Genomic DNA, 27,364 nt, shown 5'->3' on the forward strand with positions numbered 1-27,364 from the left:
TCTACTTTGATAACGAGGGGCAAAAGCAGCGAGGGTTCAAGCTGCTGACTGCTATCCAGTGACTCCAGCTGTGAGTGAGTGGATGTTGCGAGTGAACAGGATTGGACAGGGTTAAGATAGTCCCGGTGATTAAATAGCCTGCCAGCATTCATTGGCTAGGCTTACACATTAAAAATGCACACTTGGGCAAAGTACCAGAGGGCAGCCTGGGCCTGTGTAACTATATTATGAACATAGGAACATAAGAAATAGGAGCAGGAGTAGGCCACACGGCCCCTCAAGCCTGCTCCGCTATTCAATAAGATCATGGCTGATCTTCGACCTCAACTCCACTTTCCCGCCCGATCCCCATATCCCTTGATTCCCTTAGAGTCCAAAAATCTATCGATCTCACCCTTGAATATATTCAATGATTCAGCAACCACAGCCCTCTGGGGTAGAGAATTCCAAAGATTCAAAACCCTCTGAGTGAAGAAATTCCTCCTCATCTCAGTCTTAAATGGCCGACCCCTTATCCTGAGACTATGCCCCCTAGTTATAGACTCTCCAGCTAGTGGAAACAACCTCTCAGCATCTACCCTGTCAAGCTCCCTCAGGATCTTATACGTTTCAATGAGATCACCTCTCATTCTTCTAAACTCCAGAGAGTATAGACCCATTTTACTCAACCTCGCCTCATAGGACAATCCTCTCATCCCAGGAATATTGCAACGTGAGTCTGCACCTTCCGGGGCGGGGGGTGGGGGGAGGGGGAAGAATTTGGGAAAGACTGCTTTGGTAGAGCGGAGAAAGTTGGAGGGAGCAAATAGGAAAAACAAAACAGCCAGATCACCCCTCAATCTTCTATACTCAAAGGAACACAAGCCAAATTTATGCAACCTGCCCTTGTAGTTCCTACATTTGTATAATAAACAGACGGTGTAATATTAAAAACATTGGAAATGCGCAACTGGTTGGCAGGGCCTCTGAAAGAAACATAGGTTATAAATTCAGGTGGAATTTCAGAGTCACTGTTGTTTTTTGTTACAGAGGCTGTTTAATAGTCCAGTGTGATACCTGATTCCTGTCCTCCTCAAACTGCTGGCGATCTTCATCGATTTCCTGTGTCAGCTCCTGCACTTTCTTCTCCATCTTGTGAACAAGGGCCAGCAGCACAGCTTTCTCCCTAGGGCACAACAGATTAAAATCACCTCACTCCTCCGAAAACAATCAATAATAAACTAGCTGGGGCTTAGGAAGTGCAATATGTCACCTTATTGGCCTCTTGCGCATCCTCGATTTTCATCGCTCCACTAGAAGTAAGGGAACATTTAGAATCCAGCTGCCTAGGCCCTAAGCTCTGGAATTCCCTCCCTAAACCTCTCTGCCTCTCTACCTCTCTCTCCTCCTTTAAGACGCTCTTTAAAACCCACCTCTGACCAAGATTTTGGTCACCTGTCCTAATATCTCCTTATGTGGCTCGGTGACAAATTTTGTTTGATAACGCTCCTGTGAAGTGCCTTGGGATGTTTTACTATGTTAGAGGCGCTATATAAATGCAAGTTGTTGTTGTTTGTTATTATTGCATCACATTAAATGATAATCTGGATTCTAATCTCACTATTGGCCATTAAACGTGGACCAACTCCAATTGGCAAGTTCTTGATATTAGTGGAGTATTGGATAGAATGGAGACAAGGCTCCTACCAGTTCCTATATTACAACTGTGACTACACTCCAAAAGTACTCAATTGGCTGTGAAGCACTTTGGGATGTCCTGAGGTTGTGAAATGCACTATATAAATGCAAGTTCTTTCTTTATTCTTTTACCATCCTCTGAAATCCAGTCGATGTCTGTTCAAACCAATCAGGTAACCAACACAAATGCTGGACAATTCGAAGGGATCTCAATACAGCACATAATTACTGTAACTAAGCTGTAAACACAATTTACAGCACAGTGGAGAAGCATAAAAGGATAAGTCAGGGAGTGTTTGGGTGGTGGTGAGGGGAGACGTAATGAATTCAGTTGGAAAGAGAAGATGCAGGTGAACAGATGGAAAAGAAGATGAAATTAGCAGAATGGCTAAGTGACAAGACCAAAACATTTTTCAGGGAAGCAGGAGAAACTGAAGATATACATGGATTAAACTAATAGAAAGAAGATTCTATAAGTAGGAATCAAGAAAGAGATAAAATACAAAATGTAAGGCTGAAAACAGTAGCAAACACTTGAACCAGAAAGAAAGGGAAATATTGTGAGACAATTCAGAAGAAGAAAATTTAAGGGTTTTGATACAATAAATAAGGAGAAACTATTTCCACTGGCAAGAGGGTTGGTAACCAAGGACACAGGTTTAAGGTAATTGGCAAAAGAACCACAGAAGAGGTGAGGAGAAATGCCTTTAAGCAGTGAGTTGTTATGATCTGGAATGCACTGCCTGAAAGGTGGTGGAACAGATACAACAGTAACTTTCAAAAAGGAATTGGATAAATACTTGAAAAGGAAAATTTTGCAGGGCTATGTGGAAAGAGCAGGGGAGTGGGACTAATTGGACAGCTCTTTCAAAGAGCCAGCATTGGCACAATAGGCCAAATGGCCTCCTTCTGTGCTGTATCATTCTATATCAAAGAATAAGAGGTAAAGGAGGAACTTTACATGGCTAGAAATTGAAAATTCTAGATAATCAAAGTGAATGGCAAATGTGATTGTTAGTTATAAGATGGGTTTAATATTGGTTTACATCAGAAGTAGTTTAGAAATTGTTGCTGTATTTATTAAACCTTAATCTGAATATTTTATAATGGTGTAAAAAGAGTATGTAAGGATCAATGTTATGATTTTCAACCATTAATTTTAATGGATGGAACATTACATAGATCACACATCAAGCACGCGGATATCCGTGACCAAATGTTATGTGTCTTCCTGTCACGTGAAGCTCCGCATGGAGGGCTGAGTTGTAAAATGTATCCAATAAATATTTAGTTTAAGCCGGTAGTTAAAGTTACCCAATTTCCTATCTGTGTTTATAATAAATTCAAATATAACGATAAGCAATTTCAATCTTTCATAACATATAGTGTGTGGTATCAAGTCTATAGGTTAGTCAGAGCCCAACCACAGCACTTGTTACAGCAGGAGACTGTGCAATGAGTCCTGATTTCACACAGTGAGGATGTAGTGAGCTCTTGTACACCATTTAATCGCTGTGTCTTTTTCAGAAGCCCATGAAAACAAACAAACTGAAAAATAAATGAAGTACTTTTGCTCCTTGTGTAGATGGTCCTCCAGCTCCAAGAGCCTCATCTCCCATGAGCATTGTCTCGAGTTCTCCAGCTTCTTTACCTGAAGGCGAAGTTCTTTATTCTAAGGGCAATTCAGAAACATTAAATGAACAAACAGGAAAAATTACTTTACAAAATACTGAAATATAAGTGAATCTGATGACTGCAATGCAGCTGGAGCATGATAAGTATTTTGGTCAACAGCACCATCTGTTGTATATGTCTTGTACTGTTTGAGATTGAATATAACTTTTTTTCAAATGATTATCAACATTTCTTCTCAACGCAAGTGTTCCAAAGTTCCGGCACTAACAAATTCTTGTTCAGGGTGGTATCAAAATTTCATAAGTAATTGCTTCTCCTTTGCTTTTTTTATTCTTTCTGAGCCCCTTAAAACTCCTTGCCTTCCCTCAGTTTTTTTCATACTGCCTACAATATTCAGGTTTCTGAAACCCAAGCTTACATAGAATTATACAGAATTACATAGTCTACAGCACAGAAACAGGCCATTTAGCCCAACTGGTCGATGCCGGCATTTATGCTCCACATGAGCCTCCTGCTACCCCATTTCATCTAACCCTATCTGCATATCCTTCTATTCCTTTCTCCCTCATGTTCTTATCTAGCTTCCCCTTAAATGCATCTATGTTAGTCACCTCAACTAATCCTTGTGGTAGCGAGTTCCACATTCTTACCACTCTTTGGGTAAAGAAGTTTCTCCTGAATTCCCTATTGGATTTATTAGTGACTATCTTATATTTATGGCCCCTAGTTTTGGTCTCCCCCATAAGTGGAAACATCTTCTCCACATCTACCCTATCAAACCTTTTCATTATCTTAACGACCTCTATCAAGTCATCCCTCAGCCTTCTCTTTTGTAGAGAAAAGAGCCCCAGCAGGTTCAGCCTTTCCTGATAAGTATATCCTCTCAATTCTGGTATCATCCTTGTGAATCTTTTTTGCACCTCCTCCAGAGCCTCTATATCCTTTTTATAATAAGGAGACCAGAACTGAGAACAGAAGTGTTGTCTAATCAAGGTTCGATACAAGTTTAACATAACTTCTCTGTTTTTCAATTCTATCCCTCTATAAATAAACCCCTGTGGTTCGTTTGCTTTTTTAATGGCCTTATTAACCTGCATAACAACTTTCAGTGATTTGTGTGTCACTACTTCCTGATTTACCTCAATGTTTATTATTATGCTTTTTAAAAATTCATTCTAAGGGCCTTGATGTCGCAGGCATTTATTGCCCATTCCTAGAGAAGGTGCTGGTGGGCCTTGATGTCGCAGGCATTTATTGCCCATTCCTAGAGAAGGTGCTGGTGGGCCTTGATGTCGCAGGCATTTATTGCCCATTCCTAGAGAAGGTGCTGGTGGGCCTTGATGTCACAGGCATTTATTGCCCATTCCTAGAGAAGGTGCTGGTGGGCCTTGATGTCACAGGCATTTATTGCCCATTCCTAGAGAAGGTGCTGGTGGGCCTTGATGTCACAGGCATTTATTGCCCATTCCTAGAGAAGGTGCTGGTGGGCCTTCTTCTTGAATAGCAGTTTGAGACAACTGAGTGGCTTATTAGGCCACTTCAGAGGGCAGTTAAGAGTCAACCACGCTGGTATGGGACTGGAGTCAGATATAGGCCAAACCCTGGTGGTGTCCTACACTATGTGCTTTGGCCCTTCACCTTGGTTTCTCTATATAAAAAATATGATAACTGTTTTGATTTGGTGCTCAAAATCCAAACTGCCAAGACATCACATGATTGGCCATGTGTTGCTCCATAACGTGTCTTACATTAAAACATTAGAATTTACTTTGGTTTGTTTCCAAAGCTACTGATTTGTATTATTTTTGCCCGCTCTTCACCCCTAAATTCTTCATTACACACTTTTCCTGATCCTGGAAAAGATGAACAAAGTCTTTCCCTATTAACTCCATCAAAACCCTGCAGAATTTTAAAACCTCTAATAAATCTGCCCCAGAGGAAATAGCCCCAGCATCTCAAGTCTCTCCTTGTAACTATAATACTTCGGGCGCTAAATTGGGCCGTGTAGCGCCCGTTGTTTCGGTGCTACGCGGCCTCTCCGACATCCAAGATGGCGTCTTGGATGCGCACGCACATTTCCTGCATGACGTGCACCAGACACTACCTTGGTATAGGAGTTAGCGCAGGAACATATAACAAACGCTGGAATCATGTAAAGTAGGGAGAAAATGGATACAATTAGTGTGCAACAATGATTTAAAGTGATAGACACCATTTTGGGACTTAACGCTCAACTCAACGCACATTCTTAACCCCGACCATCTGAACATGTCTTCGAGTGCCTGGAGGACCCCCCCCCACCAGCGCTATTTAAAGGGACCATGCAGGATTTGCAGGATTTACAGGTTAGTGGATGGATTATTGATTCTGGCTGCCGAGACATTTGCAACTGTTTTTGGAGGTCTCCTGGACTTCAATACCAGGACCCGGGGACATAGCCTAACATTTAGAGCCAGGACATGCAGGAGAGAAATTAGGAAATGCTTCCACACACAAAGGGTGGGAGATGTTGGGAACGCTCTTCTGCAGACGGCAGTTGATGCTAGCTCAATTGGATTGACAGAAGACAGAGGGTGGTTGTAGAGGGTTGTGTTTCAAACTGGAGGCCTGTGACCAGCGGTGTGCCTCAGGGATCGGTGCTGGGTCCGCTGTTATTTGTTATTTATATTAATGATTTGGATGAAAATTTAGGAGGCATGGTTAGTAAGTTTGCAGATGACACCAAGATTGGTGGCATTGTGGACAGTGAAGAAGGTTATCTAGGATTGCAACGGGATCTTGATAAATTGGGCCAGTGGGCCAATGAATGGCAGATGGAGTTTAATTTAGATAAATGTGAGGTGATGCATTTTGGTAGATCGAATCGGGCCAGAACCTACTCCGTTAATGGTAGGGCGTTGGGGAGAGTTATAGAACAAAGAGATCTAGGAGTACAGGTTCATAGCTCCTTGAAAGTGGAATCACAGGTGGATAGGGTGGTGAAGAAAGCATTCAGCATGCTTGGTTTCATTGGTCAGAACATTGAATACAGGAGTTGGGATGTCTTACTGAAGTTGTACAAGACATTAGTAAGGCCACACTTGGAATACTGTTTACAGTTCTGGTCACCCTATTATAGAAAGGATATTATTAAACTAGAAAGAGTGCAGAAAAGATTTACTAGGATGCTACCGGGACTTGATGGTTTGACTTATAGGGAGAGGTTGGATAGACTGAGACTTTTTTCCCTGGAGAGTAGGAGGTTTAGGGGTGATCTTATAGAAGTCTATAAAATAATGAGGGGCATAGATAAGGTAGATAGCCAAAGGTAGGGGAGTCTATAACGAGGGGGCATAGATTTAAGGTGAGAGGGGAGAGATAAAAAAGGGTCCAGAGGGGCAATTTTTTCACTCAAAGGGTGGTGAGTGTCTGGAACGAGCTGCCAGAGGCAGTAGTAGAGGCGGGTACAATTTTGTCTTTTAAAATGCATTTGGACAGTTACATGGGTAAGATGAGTATAGAGGGATATGGGCCAAGTGCAGGCAATTGGGACTAGCTTAGTGGTATAAACTGGGCGACATGGACAGGTTGGGCCGAAGGGCCTGTTTCCATGTTGTAAACTTCTATGATTCTATGATTCTAATTGTGAATGTTAAATCTGAGATTATTAGTTTTCTGTAAACCAAGGGTATTAAGGGATATAGGGCTAAGGCAGGTATATGGAGTTAGGTTATAGGACCACTATGGATCTCAATGAATGGTGGAACAGGCTTGAGGGGCTAAATGCCACTTGCTGCCTCTTGATATGCGCCACCTTCTCCTGCAAGAAAGCGGGACGTGTGTCTGGGTGATGTGCCTGTCATGGTTGAATAGCTGCCAGTGTGTGTGGCCTGTGAGTTGTGGGTGGGCGGCTTGAAATAGTGGTAATGCGTAAGGGTGAGAGGAAGCATCTGATTGGAAGAGTTGAGTACTGAAGGGAAGAGTTTATTGGTATGTGGGTGATGGGGGTGTAGTGCGTGGTGTAGTTGATAGAAGATGCCACTTGACAGTTGACCTCACTCACCTTGACCACTCATGTCAAAGCATTGAACTTCTTCCTGCACTGCATCCATGTTCATGATGCTGTGCACCTGGCATTGTAAGTTCAAATCCCACTAAGGTAAGTTGGGAAATTAAATTTACCATTTGTGGCCAGATAAAATAACCATATAAAAACCCAACTGGTTTACTAATGTCTTTCAGGGAAGGGAGCTGCCACTCCTACCAGGTCTGGCATACATGAGACACCAGTTCCACAGTACATGGTTGACTCTTAATGTCCCTAGGCAATGAAGGATGGGCAATAAATGTGGCCTTGCCAGTGTTGTAAGTTTCCTGAGAACAAATATATAAAAAGTGCCCCATGTCTAAGTCCAAATCATCTACATGTACTGAGAACAATAGTGGACCCAGCACCAACACCTAATCCCTAACTACTAATTCCAATCTGAAAAAGTCCAATAAATTTAAACCAATTTGACTAGCACTTTGGCTTTTTTTTTATTCGTTCACGGGATGTAGGCGTCGCTGGCGAGGCCGGCATTTATTGCCCATCCCTAATTGCCGTTGAGAAGGTGGTGGTGAGCCGCCTTCTTGAACCTCTGCAGTCCGTGTGGTGAAGGTTCTCCCATAGTGCTGTTAGGATGGGAGTTCCAGAATTTTGACCCAGCGACGATGAAGGAACGGCGATATATTGTCAAGTCGCGATGGTGTGTGACTTGGAGGGGAACGTGCAGGTGGTGTTGTTCCCATGTGCCTGCTGCCCTTGTCCTTCTAGGTGGCAGAGGTCGCGGGTTGGGGAGGTGCTGTCGAAGAAGCCTTGGTGAGTTGCTGCAGTGCATCCTGTGGATGGTATACACTGCAGCCACTGTGCGCCAGTGGTGAAGGGAGTGAATGTTTAGGGTAGTGGATGGAGTGCCAATCAAGCAGGCAAGTGGAGAGTATTCCATCACACTCCTGACTTGTGCCTTGTAGATGGTGGAAAGGCTTCGGGGAGTCAGGAGGTGAGTCACTCGCCGCAGAATACCCAGCCTCTGACCTATTCTTGCAGCCACAATATTTATGTGGCTGGTCCAGTTAAGTTTCTGGTCAATGGTGACCCCCAGGATATTGATGGTGGGGGATTCGGTGATGGTAATGCCATTGAATGTCAAGGGCAGGTGGTTAGACTCTCTCCTGTTGGAGATGGTCATTGCCTGGCACTTGTCTGGCACGAATGTTACTTGCCACTTATGAGCTCAAGCCTGGATGCTGTCCAGGTCTTGCTGCATGTGGGTTCGGACTGCTTCATTATTTGAGGGTTTGCGAATGGAACTGAACACTGTGCAATCATCAGCGAACATCCCCATTTCTGACCTTATGATGGAGGGAAGGTCATTGATGAAGCAGCTGAAGATGGTTGGGCCTAGGACACTGCCCTGAGGAACTCCTGCAGCAATGTCCTGGGGCTGAGATGATTGGCCTCCAACCACTACCATCTTCCTTTGTGCTCGGTCGGATTCCAGCCACTGGAGAGTTTTCCCCCTGATTCCCATGGACTTCAATTTTACTCGGGCTCCTTGGTGCCACACTCGGTCGAATGCTGCCTTGATGTCAAGGGCAGTCACTCTCAGCTCACCTCTGGAATTCAGCTCTTTTGTCCATGTTTGGACCAATTATCTTTATTTGAAATCAACATAAATTGAAGGGCTCGACTTGAAACACCAGGACTCATTAAAGAATCAAGGGGAGTGATAGGCTCGCATGCTGAGGTCCAGAGAGAATGTAGCTCTTGGGCCACATTTACATATGCATGATTTGACTCCCGCCCGAACCAGTCAGGAATCATTACCTGGCCGGCGGGCGAGAGCGAGAATTCTAGTGGCAGGAGACTGCGGGAATGGTCCCCAGCAAAGATAAGTCCATCAGAGGGCTCCAGGAGAGGAACCTTCATCAAGGGATGGGCGGGGTGAGGGAAGCTCTTCCTGGCCCACAAGGGAACTAAAAAAGAATTACAAACTTACTTTGCAGCCTAAATGTTTGCACTCAAGTCTCTGGTGGGGGCTTGAACCCACACTCTTCTGACTCAGAGGCAAGAGTGCTGCCACGACTGATACTTTATTGATAGTTTGAAAAAGAACAAGCCTCCTGGTATTGATAATATTAACTGCAGAGTTGTTGCAGGTGGGTGAGGGACATTCTGTGAAAGTATTGCAAAGGCTGTTTAACAAAATTCGTAAAGAAAAGCAAGTACCTGAAGATTGGGGAAAGGCAACAATAATACCAATCGTCAAAAAAAGAAGACAAGAGCGAATGCAATAATTACAGAGGAATCAGCTTACTGGGCTTACAGCTGACCCGGAGAAGTATTTACTAAGACAACAGCATAGGAGAATCAAAAAATACGTGGAAGTGATGCTGCATGAAGATTAAGCAGTTTTTAGAACATTACGAATCACTGTTTTACGAATCAACTGTTTGTGATTAGACAGATTTCGGGGAAATTAATAGAACACAAACCTGTTGGTAATTTGCGTGCCCGATTTGCGGTCCGTATAAATTTCCATCCATTCAAAGTAATTTTAACAGAGAGAAAATTATACAGAGGATAAATCAGGCGTGCTGACGGTCACACCCAAATTCCCAATATGCACTCCCATCACGTGAAGCTAGACACTAGGCACTAAATCGTAAAATTTATCCCTAACTTCTAAGAGAAAAAATTAGTTTTAATCTCTGATCTCACTTGAAGACTGTTAATTTAAATCTTGTTTGCAACTAATTGAAACCTCTGCTGCCCGTTAGTTACTGACCCGAACATCACTTTATTCTTTGTTTTCCCATAATCCACCGTTCCTCTAATCCTATACGATTCCTATAATCCTATATGATTGGTTGGACCTTTCGGACAGTACCTGTCTCTCCAAAGATGCTTTCCAACACTTCAGTTCCCCTTGGGCTGTCTGTTCCTCTATTAGTTTGTTCTGTAACTGTTTGATCTGTAAAGAAAATTAAATTAACATTATTCATCCGACCACAACATAAGTATCTCAGAAGGTATTTCACGCATAGGGTATCAACAATAGAGACGGTCATTTAACAATCAATAAGTCAACATGGCAGAACATTACAGTGACTGTGGCAATGACTTGTTTCAGCTTCATACCCCATTGCTGTATCATTTTGGCTGCAAAGCTCCTCCGATATCAAAATTGCACTCCTGTCATTAACAGGCTACATAGCTTAGTGGGTATAGTACTGGACTAGTAACCCAGAGACCGCGGGTTTAAATCCTACCATCGTAAGTTAATTTGTGAATGCCAGATTGTTGTAAAAATCAAATGCAACTGGTTCACAAATGTCCTTCAGGATAGGGCCCTACCCACCCTACCTAGCTGGCCTACATCTGGCTCTAGTCCCACACAATGTCCTCAGGGCAACTCGGGATGTGCATCAAATATCACCTCAACCCTGATTTTGCAAGATAACTTAAAATCCAACAGATACTCAAATATTCTTGGTTGCTTTCGACACTGATCAAGATTAATTCTCTTTACAAAAAGGATCATCATCTTCAAAGGACCACAGTCACTACCACCCTCTTAAGAACAGTTTCCTTCCTATGATTAGGTGACCTGGCTTTGTGCCCCTATTTTGTCAGTGTGGTGATACAGTACCACAGTACATTGAAGCACTAATCTGCAGGCACACAGCTTCAACCCTTCACTTCACCATTCACCGTAGGGGGAGCTTCTGACCTTCACTCTGCACCTCCCCACAGAGGCCTCATCAGCAGGCTGCTGAAAAGTGCCATAGGTGAAGGAGGCCAGGAAGAGGTCATTCACTTGGCTTCTTTGACACAAATGCTTTGTGGCTCAGTGAGATGTGTACAGAAAGAGACAGAAGCAAAGAACAGGGAGACTTGTAAAAAAAATTGTTAGAGGCAGAAACTTTATGTTGAATGGCATTTGTAGCGACATAAAAAAAGCCAGGTGCTATGCTATCTTTAATAGCTCGCTGGAGTTGGGGATGTTCCCTTCGACTGGAAGGAGGTTAACGTAGTTCCAATTTTTAAAAAATGGGATAAGGCAGAACTGAGTAACTATAGGCCCATTAGCTTGACATCAGTAATTGGTAAGATGCTCAAAGGAATCATTAGGGATGCACTATATGACCCCTTAGATACAGAAAGACATATCAGGGACAACTAACTTGGATTCTGGAAAAGAATGTTATGTCTTGCCAATTTGATTGATTTTTTTTTGAAGAAGTCACCAGGCTAGTGGATGAGGGTTACCCGGTGGACATTGTCTACCTGGACTTTCAGAAAGCTTTTAATAAGGTACCGCATAAGAGGCTTCTCAACAAGGTAGAATCTTGTGGAATAATTGGTAAACTGGCTGAATTGGCAGATAATAGTTGTCAATGCATTTGGAGCTGGTTGGAGACTGGTTGCCAGTGGTAACCTGCAGGGATCGGTGTTAGGGCCTTTGCTATTTACTATTATCATTAATGATTTAGTTGTGGGTGTTGGGGGAATGATCCGCAAGTTTGTGGACGATACCAAGATATTAGTTAGCACTCTTGTAGTGGATGCTCAACTACTACAAGCAAATCTAGATGTTCTGGGGATTGGGCCTGTGTTTGGCAAATGATGTTAAACTTAGAAAAATGTAGTGCTATGCACATGGGCGGGCCAAATGCTAAACATACATACACCCGACAGGGAAAAGAATTAAAGCCAGTGGTGTAAGAAAGAGGTGTTTTAATGCATCAATCGCTAAAGGTTGCTAACAAAAGAAAAATCAGGATAGGGATAGGGCCACTAAGGGATACGCATGATAAACTTACAGGCAATGACAGTGAAATGGCAGAAATATTAAATAATTATTTTGCCTCAGTATTTACCAGGGAGACTAACATGGTGGGCATGACATTGGAAGAAGAGATCAAAAAAGATGTAAAAACATTTAAGATAGAAAATTAATAAACTAATCAAACTTAGAGAGGATAAAACCCCTGGTCTGGATGGATTGCATCTGGGCATATAAAAGAAGTTAGGGAGGAGATAGTAGAGGCATGATTACATATATATAAAAAATCATTAGAACAGGGAATAGTGCCAGAGGACTGGCGGACAGCTAATGTTATTTCTATATTTAAAAAGGGCGATAGAGCCAGTCCAGGAACCTATAGACCAATTAACTTAATGTTGGTGGTAGGAAAGATAATGGAATCCTTACTCTAGAAACCGAAAATATAATAAAGAATATACAACACGGATTTCAAAAGGAAAGGTCATGCTCGACCAACCTTATTAAATTCTTTAAACAAGTAACAGAAAGGATATGCAAGGGTAATGCAGTAGGTGTAATATATTTGGATTTTCAAAAGGCCTTCGATAAGTTAGACTCATGACTAAGGTCAGAGCATGTGGAGTCAGGGGATAAGTAGCAGAATGGATAGCAAGCTGGCTGTGAAACAGAAAACAGAGAGTAGGGGTTAAACATAGTTACTCAAACTGGCAAAAGATGGAAAGTGTTGTTTTTGAAACCATTGTTGTTCACCATTTACATAAACGATTTGGACTCCAGAATCGGAAATACAATTTCAAAATTTGCAGACAACATCTAATGGGGGATATGGTTAATACCGAAGAGGACTGCGAAAAAATACAGGAAGGCATTAATAAACTTGCAGAATGGGCGTGTAAATGGCAAATTAATTTCAATATATCGTGAGGTATTACATTTTGGTAGGAAGAATAAAGGAGCCACATACTGCTTGGATAATAAGAGTCTAAATGGGGTGGAGGAGCAGAGGGATCTGGGGGTACAGATACAAAATCACTAAAAGTGGCGATGTAGCTTAATAAGGCCATAAAAAAAGCAAACAAAGCATTGGGGCTCATTTCCAAAGGGATAGAATTGAAAAGCAGAGAAGTAATGATAAACTTGTATAGAATCTTGATTAGACCACACTTGGAGTACTGTGAACAGTTCTGGTCTCCATATTATTAAAAGGATATAGAGGCACTTGAGAATGTGCAAAAAAGATTTACTCGGATAATACGAGGACTGAGAGGTTAAACCTATCAGGAAAGATTGAACAGACATGGGCTCTTTCCTCTGGAAAAGAGAAGACTGAGGAGTGGCCTGATGGAGGTCTTTAAGATTATAAAAGGGTTTGATAGGATAAACATAGAGAAGATGTTTCCACTTGCAGGTGAGACCAGAACTAGGAGCCATAAATATAAGATAGACCAGAACTTAGAAAACTTAACTTAGAAAAATGTAGTGTTATGCACGTGGACGGGCCAAATGCTAAACATACATGCACCCGACAGGGAAAAGAATTAAAGCCAGTGGTGTAAGAAAGAGATCTGGGTGTTTTAATGCATCAATTGCTAAAGGTTGATAACAAAAGAAAAATCAGGATAGGGATAGGGCCACTAAGGGATACACATGATAAACTCACAGGCAATGACAGTGAAATGGCAGAAATATTATATAATTACTTTGCCTCAGTATTTGCTAGGGTGACTAACATGGTGGGCATGACATTAGAAGAAATCAAAAAAGATATAAAGACATTTAAGATAGAAAGGGGGGAGATAATTGATAAACTAATCAAACTTAGAGAGGATAAAACCCCTGGTCCGGATGGATTGCATCTGCGCATAATAAAAGAAGTTAGGGTAAAGATAGCAGAGGCACTATTACACATATATAAAAATTCATTAGAACAGGGAATAGTGCCAGAGGACTGGTGGGCATCTAATATTATTATATTTAAAAAGGGAGATACAACCAGTCCAGGGAATTATAGACCAATTAGCTTAACATCAGTGGTAGGAAAGATAATGGAATCCTTACTCAAAGATGTAATTGAGAAACATCTAGAAACCGAAAATATAATAAAGAATAATCAGCACAGATTTCAAAAGGGAAGGTCATGCTTGACCAACTTTATTGAATTCTTTGAAGAAGTAACAGAAAGGATAGACAAAGGTAATGCAGTAGGTGTAATATATTTGGATTTTCAATAGGCCTTCTATAAGGCACCACATAGTAGACTCATGACCAAGTTCAGAGCATGTGGAGTCAGGGAACAAGTGGTGGGATGGACATCAAGCTGGCTACAAAACAGATTAGGGGTTAAAGATAGTTACTCAAACTGGCAAAAGGTGGGAAGTGGTGTTCCACAAGGATTGGTGCTGAGACCTCTGTTGTTCACCATTTACATAAACGATTTGGACTGGGGAATCAGAAGTACAATTTCAAAATTTGCAGACGACATCAAATTGAGGTGTATAGCTAATACTGAAGAGGACTGCGACTAAATACAGGAAAACATTAATAAACTTGCAGAATGGGCGTGTAATTGGCAAATTAATTTCAATATATTGTGAGGTATTACATTTTGGTAGGAAGAAAAAGGGAGCCACATACTGCTCGGACAATAAAAGTCTAAATGGGATAGAGGTGCAGAGGGATCTGGGGACACAGATACACAAATCATTAAAATTAGTAATGTAGGTTAATAAGGCCATAAAAAAAGCAAACCAAGCACTGGGGTTCATTTCCAGAAGGATAGAATTGAAAAGCAGAGAAGTTATGTTAAACTTGTATAGAACCTTGGTTAGACCACATTTGGAGTACTGTGAACAGTTCTGGTCTCCATACTTTGAAAAGGATATAGAGGCATTGGAGAATGTGCAAAAAAGACTTACTAGCATAATACCAGAACTGAGGGGTTATACCTCTCAGGAACGATTGAACAGGCTGGGGCTCTTTTCTCTTGAAAAAATAAGGCTGAGGGGTGGCCTGATAGAAGTCTTTAAGATTATGAAAGCATTTAATAGGGTAGATGTAGAGAAGATGTTTCTACTTGCAGGTGAGACCAGAACTAGAGTCATAGAGTCATAGAGTTATACAGCACGGATAGAGGCCCTTCGGCCCATCGTGTCCGCGCCGGCCATCAAGCCCTGTCTACTCTAATCCCATATTCCAGCATTTGGTCCGTAGCCTTGTATGCTATGGCATTTCAAGTGCTCATCCAAATGCTTCTTGAATGTTGTGAGGGTTCCTGCCTCCACAACCCTTTCAGGCAGTGAGTTCCAGACTCCAACCACCCTCTGGGTGAAAAAGTTCTTTCTCAAATCTCCTCTAAACCTCCCGCCTTTTACCTTGAATCTATGTCCCCTTGTTATAGAACCCTCAACGAAGGGAAAAAGCTCCTTAGTATCCATCCTATCTGTGCCCCTCATAATTTTGTACACCTCAATCATGTCCCCCCTCAGCCTCCTCTGCTCCAAGGAAAACAAACCCAATCTTCCCAGTCTCTCTTCATAGCTGAAGCGCTCCAGCCCTGGTAACATCCTGGTGAATCTCCTCTGCACCCTCTCCAAAGCGATCACATCCTTCCTGTAGTGTGGCGACCAGAACTGCACACAGTACTCCAGCTGTGGCCTAACCAGTGTTTTATACAGCTCCATCATAACCTCCTTGCTCTTGTATTCTATGCCTCGGCTAATAAAGGCAAGTATCCCATATGCCTTCTTTACCACCTTATCTACCTGTTCCGCCGCCTTCAGGGATCTGTGAACTTGCACACCAAGATCCCTCTGACCCTCTGTCTTGCCTAGGGTCCTCCCATTCATTGTGTATTCCCTTGCCTTGTTAGTCCCTCCAAAGTGCATCACCTCGCACTTTTCCGGGTTAAATTCCATTTGCCACTGTTCCGCCCATCTGACCAACCCATCTAGGGGCCATAAATATGAAATAGTCACTAAGAAATCCAATAGGGAATTCAGGAGAAACTTCTTTACCCTGAGAGTGGTTAGAATGTGGAACTCGCTACCACAAGCAGTAGTTGAGGCGACTAGCGTAGATACATTTAAGCAGAAACCAGATAAACACATGGGGGAGAAAGGAATAGAAGGATATGCTGATAGGATTAGATGAAGTAGGAAGGGAGGAGGCTCTTGTGGAGCATAAACACTGGCATGGACGTGTTGGGCCGAATGGCCTGTTTATGTGCTGTAAATTCTATGCAATTCTGTGTAAGATTCATGACCAATCTCATGAAGCTATAGCTAAAGAAAATAGGGTTCTAACATGTATTCACAGGACAATTCAGTACAAAACAAAGCATACCATTTTGTCTTTGTACAAGACCTTGGTTAGGCCTCAGTTAGAATACTTTGTCCAATTTTGGTCTCTTCACATGGTGGGGAATATTGAAGCTTTGGCAAGGGTGCAGAGAAGGACTGCAAGATTAATTCTCAGTTTAAAATACCTTAGTTACCCAAATAGGCTCAATGAACTGGGTCTGTTTACTTTAGAAAAGCGTAGTCTTAGGAGTGATCTGATTGAATTTTTAAAAATAATGTAGGGACATCTAGCGAGAGCTGGATCTGTTTCTGGCTGTGGCAGAAATCACCTCGTACAAGAGGTATGTGTCCTGTAACGTAAATACGGGCCAACGTGATCTCCTGGACTAGTTTTGATCGCCTAAGGGAGAATATGAGAGGAATTTTCCATTTCCCCCCCAATTGCTTTTTGAAGAAAAGAAGATACTTCAGCTTTCCAAGTCCGAGGCGTCTCATGTGCCAGGCTTAAACTGGCATGGCGTCTGCCGGGCAGAGCCTCACCTGAAATCAGAGCATTCAGCATGGCATCTTTTTTAAACTAATCTTAAGACTGAAATGAGGCTGTGCGTGCAGATAACACAGCCTCATTTTTGGTCCTCAACAGGTCCTCTAAAAAGCAGCCTTAAAGAGTAATTTCACCTACGAAGAATGCAAACAATTTACCAACGTAAACAAACAGAGAAAAAAAAACAGAGACAAGTTAATACACAGTGCACGGCAAGGCTGGTTGTTATTGTAACATAATTCTTTGTCAACACTACTTGTCATTGATTACCTTCTCCAAAGCCTTGCTGAGTTTTTCTTCCCACAGTTTTCTATTCGTGTGAAAATCTTCAAAATCAGCCTCCAATTCTGTTGCCTTCTCCTGCAGAGTTGAAAGAAGACATTAATAAACATACATTTTTTTCTATTAAATTGTATTCATTTTCAGAAATAAAAATTAATTTACTTTGTTTTGTAAAAATAGTGGTTTAACAGAGTTGTTAATTAACAATGACCATCTCCAACAAGAGAGAGTCTAACCACCTCCCCTTGACATTCAACAGCATTACCATCGCCGAATCCCCCACCATCAACATCCTGGGGGTCGCCATTGACCAGAAACTTAATTGGACCAGCCATATAAATACTGTGGCTACGAGAGCAGGTCAGAGGCTGGGTATTCTGTGGCGAGTGACTCACCTCCTGACTCCCCAAAGCCTTTCCATCATCTACAAGGCACAAGTCAGGAGTGTGATGGAATACTCTCCACTTGCTTAGATGAGTGCAGCTCCAACAACACTCAAGAAGCTCAACACCATCCAGGACAAAGCAGCCCGCTTGATTGGCACCCCATCCACCACCCTAAACATTCACTCCCTTCACCACCGGCGCACAGTGGCTGCAGTGTGTACCATCCACAGGATGCACTGCAGCAGTTCGCTAAGGCTTCTTCAACAGCACCTCCCAAACCCGCAACCTCTACCACCTAGAAGGACAAGAGCAGCAGGCACATGGGAACAACACCACCTGCACATTCCCCTCCAAGTCACACACCATCCCAACTTGGAAGTATATCGCCGTTCCTTCATCGTCACTGGGTCAAAATCCTGGAACTCCCTTCCTAACAGCACTGTGGGAGAACCGTCACCACACGGACTGCAGCGGTTCAAGAAGGCGGCTCACCACCTTCTCAAGGGCAATTAGGGATGGGCAATAAATGCCGGCCTCGCCAGCGACGCCCACATCCCATGAACGAATTTTTTAAAAGTTGAGGCGAAACTTTATCATGTCGTCTATGATCAGCATGGTAAAGCCTGGACTCAACTGTGTATATCTAGGACCACCACACCTCATCCTGAGTCCTGATGGGTTATCCATTAGAGTACATGGGCATCATTTAAGTATTGACACCTGTGGCTCAGTGGGTAGCATGCTCTAGTCAGAAGGTTGTGGGTTCAAGTCCCACTCCAGAGATTTGAGCACATAGTCTAGGCTGACACTTCAATGCAGTACTGAGGGAATGCTGTGCTGTCTTTTGAATGAGATGTTAAACTATGGTCCCATCTGTCCTCTTAGATGGATGTAAAAGATGCCATGGCACTATTTCGAAGAAGAACAGGGGAGTTCTCCCTGGTGTCCTGGCCAATATTTATCCCTCAACCAACATCACTAAAAAAAACAGATCATCTAATCATTATCACATGGCTGTTTGTGGGACCTTGCTGTGAGCAAATTGGCTGCTGTGTTTCCTACGTTAAAGCAGTGACTACACTTCAAAAAGTAATTCATTGACTGTCAAGTGCTTTGGGATGTCCTGAGGTTGTGAATAGGCGCTATATAAATGCAAGTCTTTCTTCTTTTTAGACACAAGGGGGCGGGGGGGTAATTTTCCAACTTCATGGAGCTTCCGGTATCAGAACAGCATATCAGAAACTTGGATACATGCTGCACACAATTTTCCAAACATTTGAAAGAATGGTCACTAAATCATCCACAGTGTGTGCCTGAATATTTGATATGCACTACTGACAGGTGAAGCTCCTGATGCTTGGTTGGAAAATTATTACCAAAATATTTTACATCACCCACCTCTGAAATTCTCAGTTGCCAAGCTATGTCTTCTTTGATCAGAAGCACAGAATCAATTTCTGCTTGTAAATGTTCATGTTGGCGCTCCATTTGCTTAGTTCTCAGCTGGTATTGTTCATGTGCCTCTTTCTCGTGTTCAAGCTCTGTCTCCAGCAGATAAAACTGTATTTAAACACACATACATCAAATGGTGGATCCAAAAGTAAGGATAATGAAGTGGAAACATAACAGACCCAAAGCTGGAATATTTAGTCACTTTTCAACTTCGATAAGCTGAATACAAAGCAAGTTTCCACCTCATGAGTAACATCAGAATGTTTGACCATCCAGCTTTAATCCTTCATTGTGTTTTCTTATGCTTCCTGTGATATCTGATCCTCCGTGACCTGTTTCAGTTTATCTTACTCTGTCGATGAGCTCCTCAGTTGTACCAAAGGTGATTTTATTCCTTTTTAGGATTCACTTCACAGAATTACTTTAGTGCTTCCCCATCATCTTAAATTCTGCTGATTTTGAGCTGACTCAGATGGTTAATGCCCTACCTGGTGTGGACCTAAGCTACAGTCCTCAGTTTATTGTTTCAGCTAGGGTAGCAATAACAGTGTTATGATTGGCCACAGTGCACTGAGTTAGGGTAGGGTTGCCAACTCTGGTTGGACGTATCCCTGGAGGTTTCATCACATGATCCCCTGCCTCCAACCGCCCTGCCCCCACGCTCCCGTCATTGGTCGCCTAACACGTCCAACCTTGCGACACACCACTTTCCTACGCCAATTGGAAAGTGAATAGACTTATCATTAGCTGATTGGATAATTCTTGACTGTCAATCAAACAACCTTTTTACTATCTCCAATATTTTCATAACTAATAAATAAAGAAAATAAAAGAAACATTTTTTTTTAATGCCCCTTTTATTTTCCTCCCATGTTGCTCACAACAACATCCTGGAGATTAACCATCAATTTCTGGAGACTCCAGGACAATCCTGGAGGGTTGGCAACTTTAAGTTAGGGCGAGGAAAGATCAGCCAGAATTTCCACTTCTGAAAGCATCACAGCTCAGAAGTTCACTTGACCCATTGGGCTAGAAACTCATTGTGGCCCGTTTTCAGCATGTGCCTGAACAAGGAGGAATGAGGCTCGACAGAAATAGGGCCTCGGGCCTCTTTGTAATATTAATGGCAAGCTACGGGCGCTTGTCATGCCTATAGAGGCAACTCACCGGTCGCCGTGGGCTGGCAGTGGCCCGCAGTAGTGCTGTAGAGTCCTGCGCCTCCTGGCTCCACAGGAAGGTAAGTAAAAAATAAGCTTACCTAACTTTTCTTTGGCAGTCCCTTAAAGATATCTGGTTAGGTCGTTTTAAAACTGGAAAGCTAATTGGTGCATGCAAGGCCCATGCTCCGACTAATTTTTAGCCAATATTTGGGAGGAGGTCTAGATCAGGCATTGGGCCTCTGATTTAAATATTCACTGGGCCTTATGCTTATTTCAGGTGGGCGCCACAGATGCCTGGGAAGCTGCCTTTACCAATATGGCGGTGCCCATACCTCAGGCATAGATTCAGACCTCAGGCGGGATGTCATGCCTTGAAATTGGTCCTTGTTATCGCTGTTTTAAGCCCGGCAAATGGGCGCAACAAGGACCAAATCCCACCCCCCCCCCAACCTTCCATCGTGGCCAAAACTAATCCCATTACCCTCTTCTGTCCCCATAGTCTTGTAGTTTTCTCTGCTTTAAATATTTATCTACTCTTCCTTTAAAAGGTGCAAGTGCCTCTGCCTCAACTAGTGCCTCTCGCAAAACATTCCATGTACTAACAACTCTCTGCATAAAGAAATTATTCCTAATCTCTCTCCTCACTCTCTTAGTGGCAATTTTAAATTGATGACCCCTTGTCACCAACTCCTCAGCCAGAAGAAATAGTCTTTCCCTATTTGCTCTATCAAAATTCTTCATAATTTTAAAGACCTCGATTAAATCTCTTCACCTTCTCTATTGGAAATAATTCCAGTATCTCAAGTCTCTCCCCATAACTGTAGTTTTTCATCCCCGGTATAATTCTGGTGAATTAATGCTGCGCGCTTTCTGTAGCTTTAATGTCCTTTCTATAATGCTGCACACAATACTCGACCTGTGGCTTAACCATTGGCTTGTACACATTTGTCATTCGAGCTTTGGTCTTGCACTCTATACCCATATTTGTACAACTCAAAATGCCATTGGATTGTTTTACGGTTTTATCTACCTGTACTCACACTTTCAAAGAATGATATATTTGCCCTCCTAGGTCTCTCTGTTCCTCCCCACCCTTCAGTATCTTTCCATTGAGTGCATATTCCTATGCCTTGCTTCTTCTCCCAAAGTGTATTAACTCAAACTTATCCACATTAAATTGCATCTGTCACCCATCTGTCCATTGCACTAACCTGTCTATGAGCTTCTGAAGTTTTTTCCAATCCTCCTCACTGTTTGTCAAACTCCCACCTTCTGTGCTGTTAGCAGATTTTGGTATCATGCTCTCTATGCTCCGATCTAAATCATCCATCGATACTCGGAACAAAAGTGGACCCAGCTTTGACCCCTGAGGTACACCACTTCCAACCCTTTTCCAATCTGCACAACATCCATTAGCCCTTAACTTTGTTTCTTGTCCATCAACCAACATTCTATCCATGCTCCTTTGCTTTCTCTTATGCATTGAATTTGCAATTTTGTAATAAGCCTCCTGTGAGACACTGGGGTAGATATCTTGCTACGTGGGTTGAAAACCAACCTTGCAGGTTGGCCACTCATTATATATGTCATGATGTGGAGATGCCGGTGATGGACTGGGGTTGACAATTGTAAACAATTTTACAACACCAAGTTATAGTCCAGCAATTTTATTTTAAATTCACAAGCTTTCGGAGATTTTCTCCTTCCTCAGGCAAATGTTTCAAGATCTCCTTGAACTCCACGACAACGGATGAACGGACACCGCGCAACAATCGCCAAACAGGAGGGTTCCCTCCCAGTCGGGGAACACTTCAGCAGTCATGGACATTCATCCACCGACCTTCGGGTAAGCGTACTCCAAGGCGGCCTTCGAGACACACGACAACGCAAAATTGTCGAGCAGAAATTGATAGCCAAGTTCCGCACCCATGAGGACGGCCTCAACCGGGATCTTGGGTTCATGTCACGCTACACGTTACCCCACCAGCGAACAAATGTTATCTGTTTTTAATATAATGGGTCATTTGCTGGCTCTCTCTGCCTTCCGGATGTTTCTGCCTCTCTCTGTGTTTTTTTTTCTCTGTTTTTTTTCCCTGTTTGTTTTTTTGTTGAATGTGTATTCGGAGGTTCTGCAGGTAACACCTCTCTGTCTGAACACGGTGATTGCCTTGGCAACGGGCAGTTGCAGGGGCAGTCTGTAAACACCATGTTTTATTGTTCAATATGTATAAATGCGTAGGCTTCAAGGAGATCTTGAAACATTTGCCTGAGGAAGGAGAAAATCTCCGAAAGCTTGTGAATTTAAAATAAAATTGCTGGACTATAACTTGGTGTTGTAAAATTGTTTACAATACTCATTATATAAACTGCCCGATTTTCATTTCCACTGAAATCAATGGAAATGAAAATTGAATGGTTTCTATAACGTGTGGCCGATCCGCAATGCCAGTTTTACGCTGGGCAGCAAGTTGAAAATCTCCCCCATCTTGTTACATGTTCTCTAAAAATCCACATGCACTATGTCTACTGCCCTTTATCTATACAATAGTCACTTCTTCAAACAACTTTGTCCAACGTGACTTGCCATTAACAAGTCCACTCTGGTCATCCTTGATTGTCCCATTCATCTCTAAATTCTCATTAATGTGATCCAGCATTATGGAATCAAGGAGTTTGTCCACCACTGATGTTAAACTAACTATTGTTACCCAATTTATCCTTTTCTCCCTTCATGAAGAGGTTTTACATTGGCTACCCTCCAGTCCCCTGGCACAATTTGGATATCCAAAAATTGTGATCAGACCCTCTGCTGCCTCCTCTTTGCTATTTTCAACAATCCAGGCCATATGCCATCAGGGCCTGGTGACTTGTTCACTTTGAGTTCTGCTATTCTTTTCTACAGTTATTTCCGACAAATTTTCCACATCCAGAATAACTTTTAAAAGGGAAGTTGATAAATAATTGAAAAATAAAAAAATAAAAGAGTATGAGGAAAGGGCAGGGGATTGAGACTAAGAGGATAGCTCTTTTAGAGAGCTGGCACAGGTACAATGGGCCAAATGTCCTCCTTCTGTGATTCTCTGGTCAAATCCTCCTTTAGTACACCTCGAGTGCCCAGTGACCCCTGTTGGGAAGTGCATTTGTGTAGATGTTTGCTGAGGAAACGCTGGGCTCAACTGTGATTGTCCGCACCCATGAAAAATGACAACTTGAGCAAGGTAGTAGAGGGTGGCCAACATCTCTGGGACAGAATCCTGTCAATGGTTAATGCCTTCAGCAGAGTATTTCTCTGAGTTGGAATTAAAAAGGAAACAAGCTGATTTGACATTTTAGTACTACAGCAGAGTTCCATGAATGGCAGTATATAGATTCCCAACATGGTAAGTTCCCAATCTCTGCCATGCCATCATGGGAGGAATGCAGAGGAGGTACTTGCACACAAGAGGCAAGGAAAATATAACAGAGCATCAATTCGTGCCCCTCTTATGCAATTCCCAGCAACCGGTAATAGAAAGGCCTCAGCAGGGTTCTAGAGAACTGTTTGCTTCCTATTTCTGATAGGAATAGTATGCAATTTTTAAAATTTAAGATAATGCTCTAGTAACCAGCTGGCATAGACACAATGGGCTGAATGGCCCCCTTTGCTGTAAACTTCCACGATTCTATATCTGAGAGTAATGTATTCCATGTGTCTAGTCTCTTGATCTGCAATGCTATTTACTTAACATTCATCAAGTTTAGGGCAGACTGGAATACTCTGGAATGACATGTCAATGTCAAGCCGAATCCTGCCTGTACTCCATGGTGTGTACTCAACCTGTGAGAACACATGGAAATGCAGTCAACTTTCAAACTTTGTTTTCTATAGTGGGGGAAAATGTATCTGGAAATCAAATGTATGAGATTAAAGGAGTAATTCAACACTCCCAGCGGGAAGGTTCATTCGCAGAGAGCGTGGGTTTGAGAACACGGGCTTGTGTTCTCACCACTAGTCCAAACTGCATTCCCTTGTGAGGGTGACTCCCTTCTGGGAACACAGGACTGTGGAATTACTCCTTAAACGCCTTGAAACTTATTCTTGAAAAATAATTTTTGGGGCGAGTTTTATGATTTTATCAGTTGATTTTATTTGTTTTTATACATCTTAATCCAGATGACAGTAACAGCTTTCATTACACTGCACAGGTGGTCTGGGAACTATGGAAATATTTTTCATGTCTCCACAGTTATGGCATCATAAAAGTTTAAACTGTGTTTCCAAATTATGCTTTAAACATGGTATAAGAAGAATATATCATAGGCAGTAATGAGATGTGATCATTACCGATATTTGTGAGGTTAACTATTAATCACTAGTGGAGATTATTGGCCCAGATCTTCTGCTTTGGCAAATGGTGGAGGTAAATACGGCAGGGAGGGCATTGTGTCCACCCCATAGCTCCATTCCTGACTCCGCTCCTGATTTTTCAGTGTCAGTCACACGAGTATATTTTCTGTGGGAGCACACCTCGGAGGACTCTACAATTTGCCTCGGGGCCAAATACCTTCATGGCAACCAAAAATGACTCTTAGGGGCTTTGTGGAGTAGAATGGATTGCTCCCTGATGGATTCAACTCACGTGTGGGCATTTAAAATTTAAGTGCCTCCTCCCCCCTCCCGTCCACATGCCATAGTGATGATATACACCAGTAACACACTCAGCACTGTCACTGTGCAAATTACGGGAAATATGTCAGATGACTGGTGTAATGTCCACACCTAATCCTCAGTTTTATCACCTCAAGGGATCACCTGAATGCTGTTTGAATACGCTCATCCAATTTTTGGGCAGATGTATTTTACGTCCCCTGTCACTTCCAGTGGAAAGTAGTGGAAGTGGGTGGGGGACAGCAGGAAGCTGGCAGTACGACCTACAAAAATTTCTCGGCCCCATCCTCGGGAGTGTGACTCCAGCAGAAAACCCAATCCATTTATTGCTGGTCTCTCAGGGTTGAACTTCAACAGACTGAATGGCCTTCACTCATCCTAATTTTTCTTACATTCTCAGAGGGCAAACTCACACGTTCCACGCTCCCACTGGGGAGCCTCATTCGAAGAGAGTGCAGGTCAGTGAGAGGTAGGGGTTGCCAACTCTGCTTGAGTGTATTCCTGGAGGTTTAATCACATGAGTTTATGCCTGGAATCACTCCACCCCCCACACTCCCTCCATCCTCCAGACACCACCATGCCAATTGGAAAGGGAACAGACTCTGTTACCCAATTCGATTAATCTTGCCTGCTAATGAAACAGCCTTTTTTCACCATCTCCAATATTTTTATCACTAGTAAATGAAAGTGTTCAAAGAAAATGAAGAAAATACAATTTTGTTTAATGCCTCTATGATTTTTCTCCTGGGTTGCTTGCAGCAGTGTCCTGGAGATTAATCTTCAATTCCTGGAGACTCCAGGACAACCCTAAAAGGTTGGCAATCCTAGCAAGAGGTCAACAACACCGATTCTCCCACCACACTGAATTTACACTGTTATATATTCTGCATATGTCGTTGCAGAAAATAACTTTGTGATATCCTACAATTTATCCGATGCACTATTATTCTTTCAAATCCAAATAGTCAATAGTTACCCTTGTAGCAAATTTTACACCTCTTTTGCAATCAATACATGCCTTTTCATTCATTATTGTCATTCATCCATTTTTCAATACTACTCATTAATAATGAAAATAAAATAATAAACCCTGAGTTTGAATTGTTGTGACTGTTACATGAAGACCATGAAGGATGTTTACTTAGAGTCTCATAAACAGCATAATTAATGACACTGATGTAACGTCCACGCCTAATCCGCAGTTTCATCACCTCAAGGGTTGATTTCTTGAGAGTTTTCCTCATTGATCTCCCCCAATTCTTCACAAACTCCAATTAATTCAGGAAACTATGGCCCACACGCTCGTCTCCTTTGCCCTTGCAGGGGTCCACTAGCTCTCCTCTTTCTTGAACCCATCAATACGTTACTCTTCAATGAGCTTCCCCAGAAACTTATTCCACAAGCCTGTTACGCTTTGTTTAAAGCCTTCCACCTGGCCTCCTTTATTGCTCTTAACTCTTTCATTTTTAACTAGTGCCCCTGCTATTTCAGCCCTTTGTCACAGTGTTCCCCATTGAATAGGTTCTATTTATCAATTTATCAGTTCATAAATATGAGCTGGAGAAGGGATCCAACCATTTCGCAACAGGCATGGACCTGTAGGGCCGAATGGCCTGTTACTGTGCTGAACATACTTTCTATGTAACAGATTAGTCCTTAGGTCAATGAGAAAGTTACTGACCCATAACTACCATAGCTCTGATAGCAAAGGGTACCTCATTCTGTAGATGTGCAATAGCTTGCAGTGCTTTCTCCAGTTCTCTTGTCTTCTCATTCAGCTGCTCCTCCAGTGATTTTTCGCTAAATTTCCTGAACACTGCCATTTTTGTGGCTCTTTGTGTTGAGGCCTTCAAAGCAACTTTCATCTAAAAGAAACAAAAGAATGCAATAAAATTAATTTTACATTTTTGTCTTATTTTACTCTAAATATGCAATGTCAGGGCCAAAAATCCACAGCGGGGGTGGGGTGCATCTTGGCGCAAGTTCTGGTTGCGCCCATTCAGAATTTCTGCCATTGTACCAATCAAAAGTCACGTGGTCAGGGGGAGGTCCCTTACTTTGCCAGCTGCTGGTGGGTGCCCCTGTTGGCAAGGCCATAAATTGTGTGGTGGTGGGGGGGAATGGGGGGAGATGTCAGGCTTCCCTGGATAAATTAAGTATTTCCCCAACAAGGGGGCCATATATTTTTTTAACTTACTACTTCCCCCTCAAGGATTCAGGCCTCCATCCCGTCCTGGACCCCTAGGTGGGGCCATTTCTGACCTGTGGTGATAAGAACATAAGAACATAAGAAATAGGAGCAGGAGTAGGCCAATCGGCCCCTTAAGCCTGCTCCGCCATTCAATAAGATCATGGCTGATCTGATCCTAACCTCAAATCTAAATGGACAGATGCATTTGCGACAGGTAGATTGGTGAGGACGAGGTCACGTAAGTTTTTCCCTCGTGTTGGTTCTCTCACCACCTGCCG

General features: G+C 42.6%; 1 protein-coding gene across 1 annotated transcript in view; it reads right to left on the reverse strand.

The window, feature by feature from the left end:
• Positions 1 to 27,364, reverse strand: part of LOC137322458 (cingulin-like protein 1) — a 41,932-nt gene that overhangs the window by 3,167 nt on the left and 11,401 nt on the right. The window contains exons 4-9 of the mRNA XM_067985739.1: positions 26,611 to 26,760; positions 19,034 to 19,195; positions 17,238 to 17,327; positions 10,224 to 10,307; positions 3,246 to 3,349; positions 1,057 to 1,165 (exon numbers count right to left, since the gene is read on the reverse strand). Coding sequence (XP_067841840.1) covers positions 1,057 to 1,165; positions 3,246 to 3,349; positions 10,224 to 10,307; positions 17,238 to 17,327; positions 19,034 to 19,195; positions 26,611 to 26,760 — 699 coding nt within the window. The remainder of the gene's footprint in view (positions 1 to 1,056; positions 1,166 to 3,245; positions 3,350 to 10,223; positions 10,308 to 17,237; positions 17,328 to 19,033; positions 19,196 to 26,610; positions 26,761 to 27,364) is intronic.

This window comes from Heptranchias perlo, chromosome 1 (assembly GCF_035084215.1).
Source record: "Heptranchias perlo isolate sHepPer1 chromosome 1, sHepPer1.hap1, whole genome shotgun sequence".
In the NCBI taxonomy this organism is placed as follows: Eukaryota; Metazoa; Chordata; class Chondrichthyes; order Hexanchiformes; family Hexanchidae; genus Heptranchias; species Heptranchias perlo.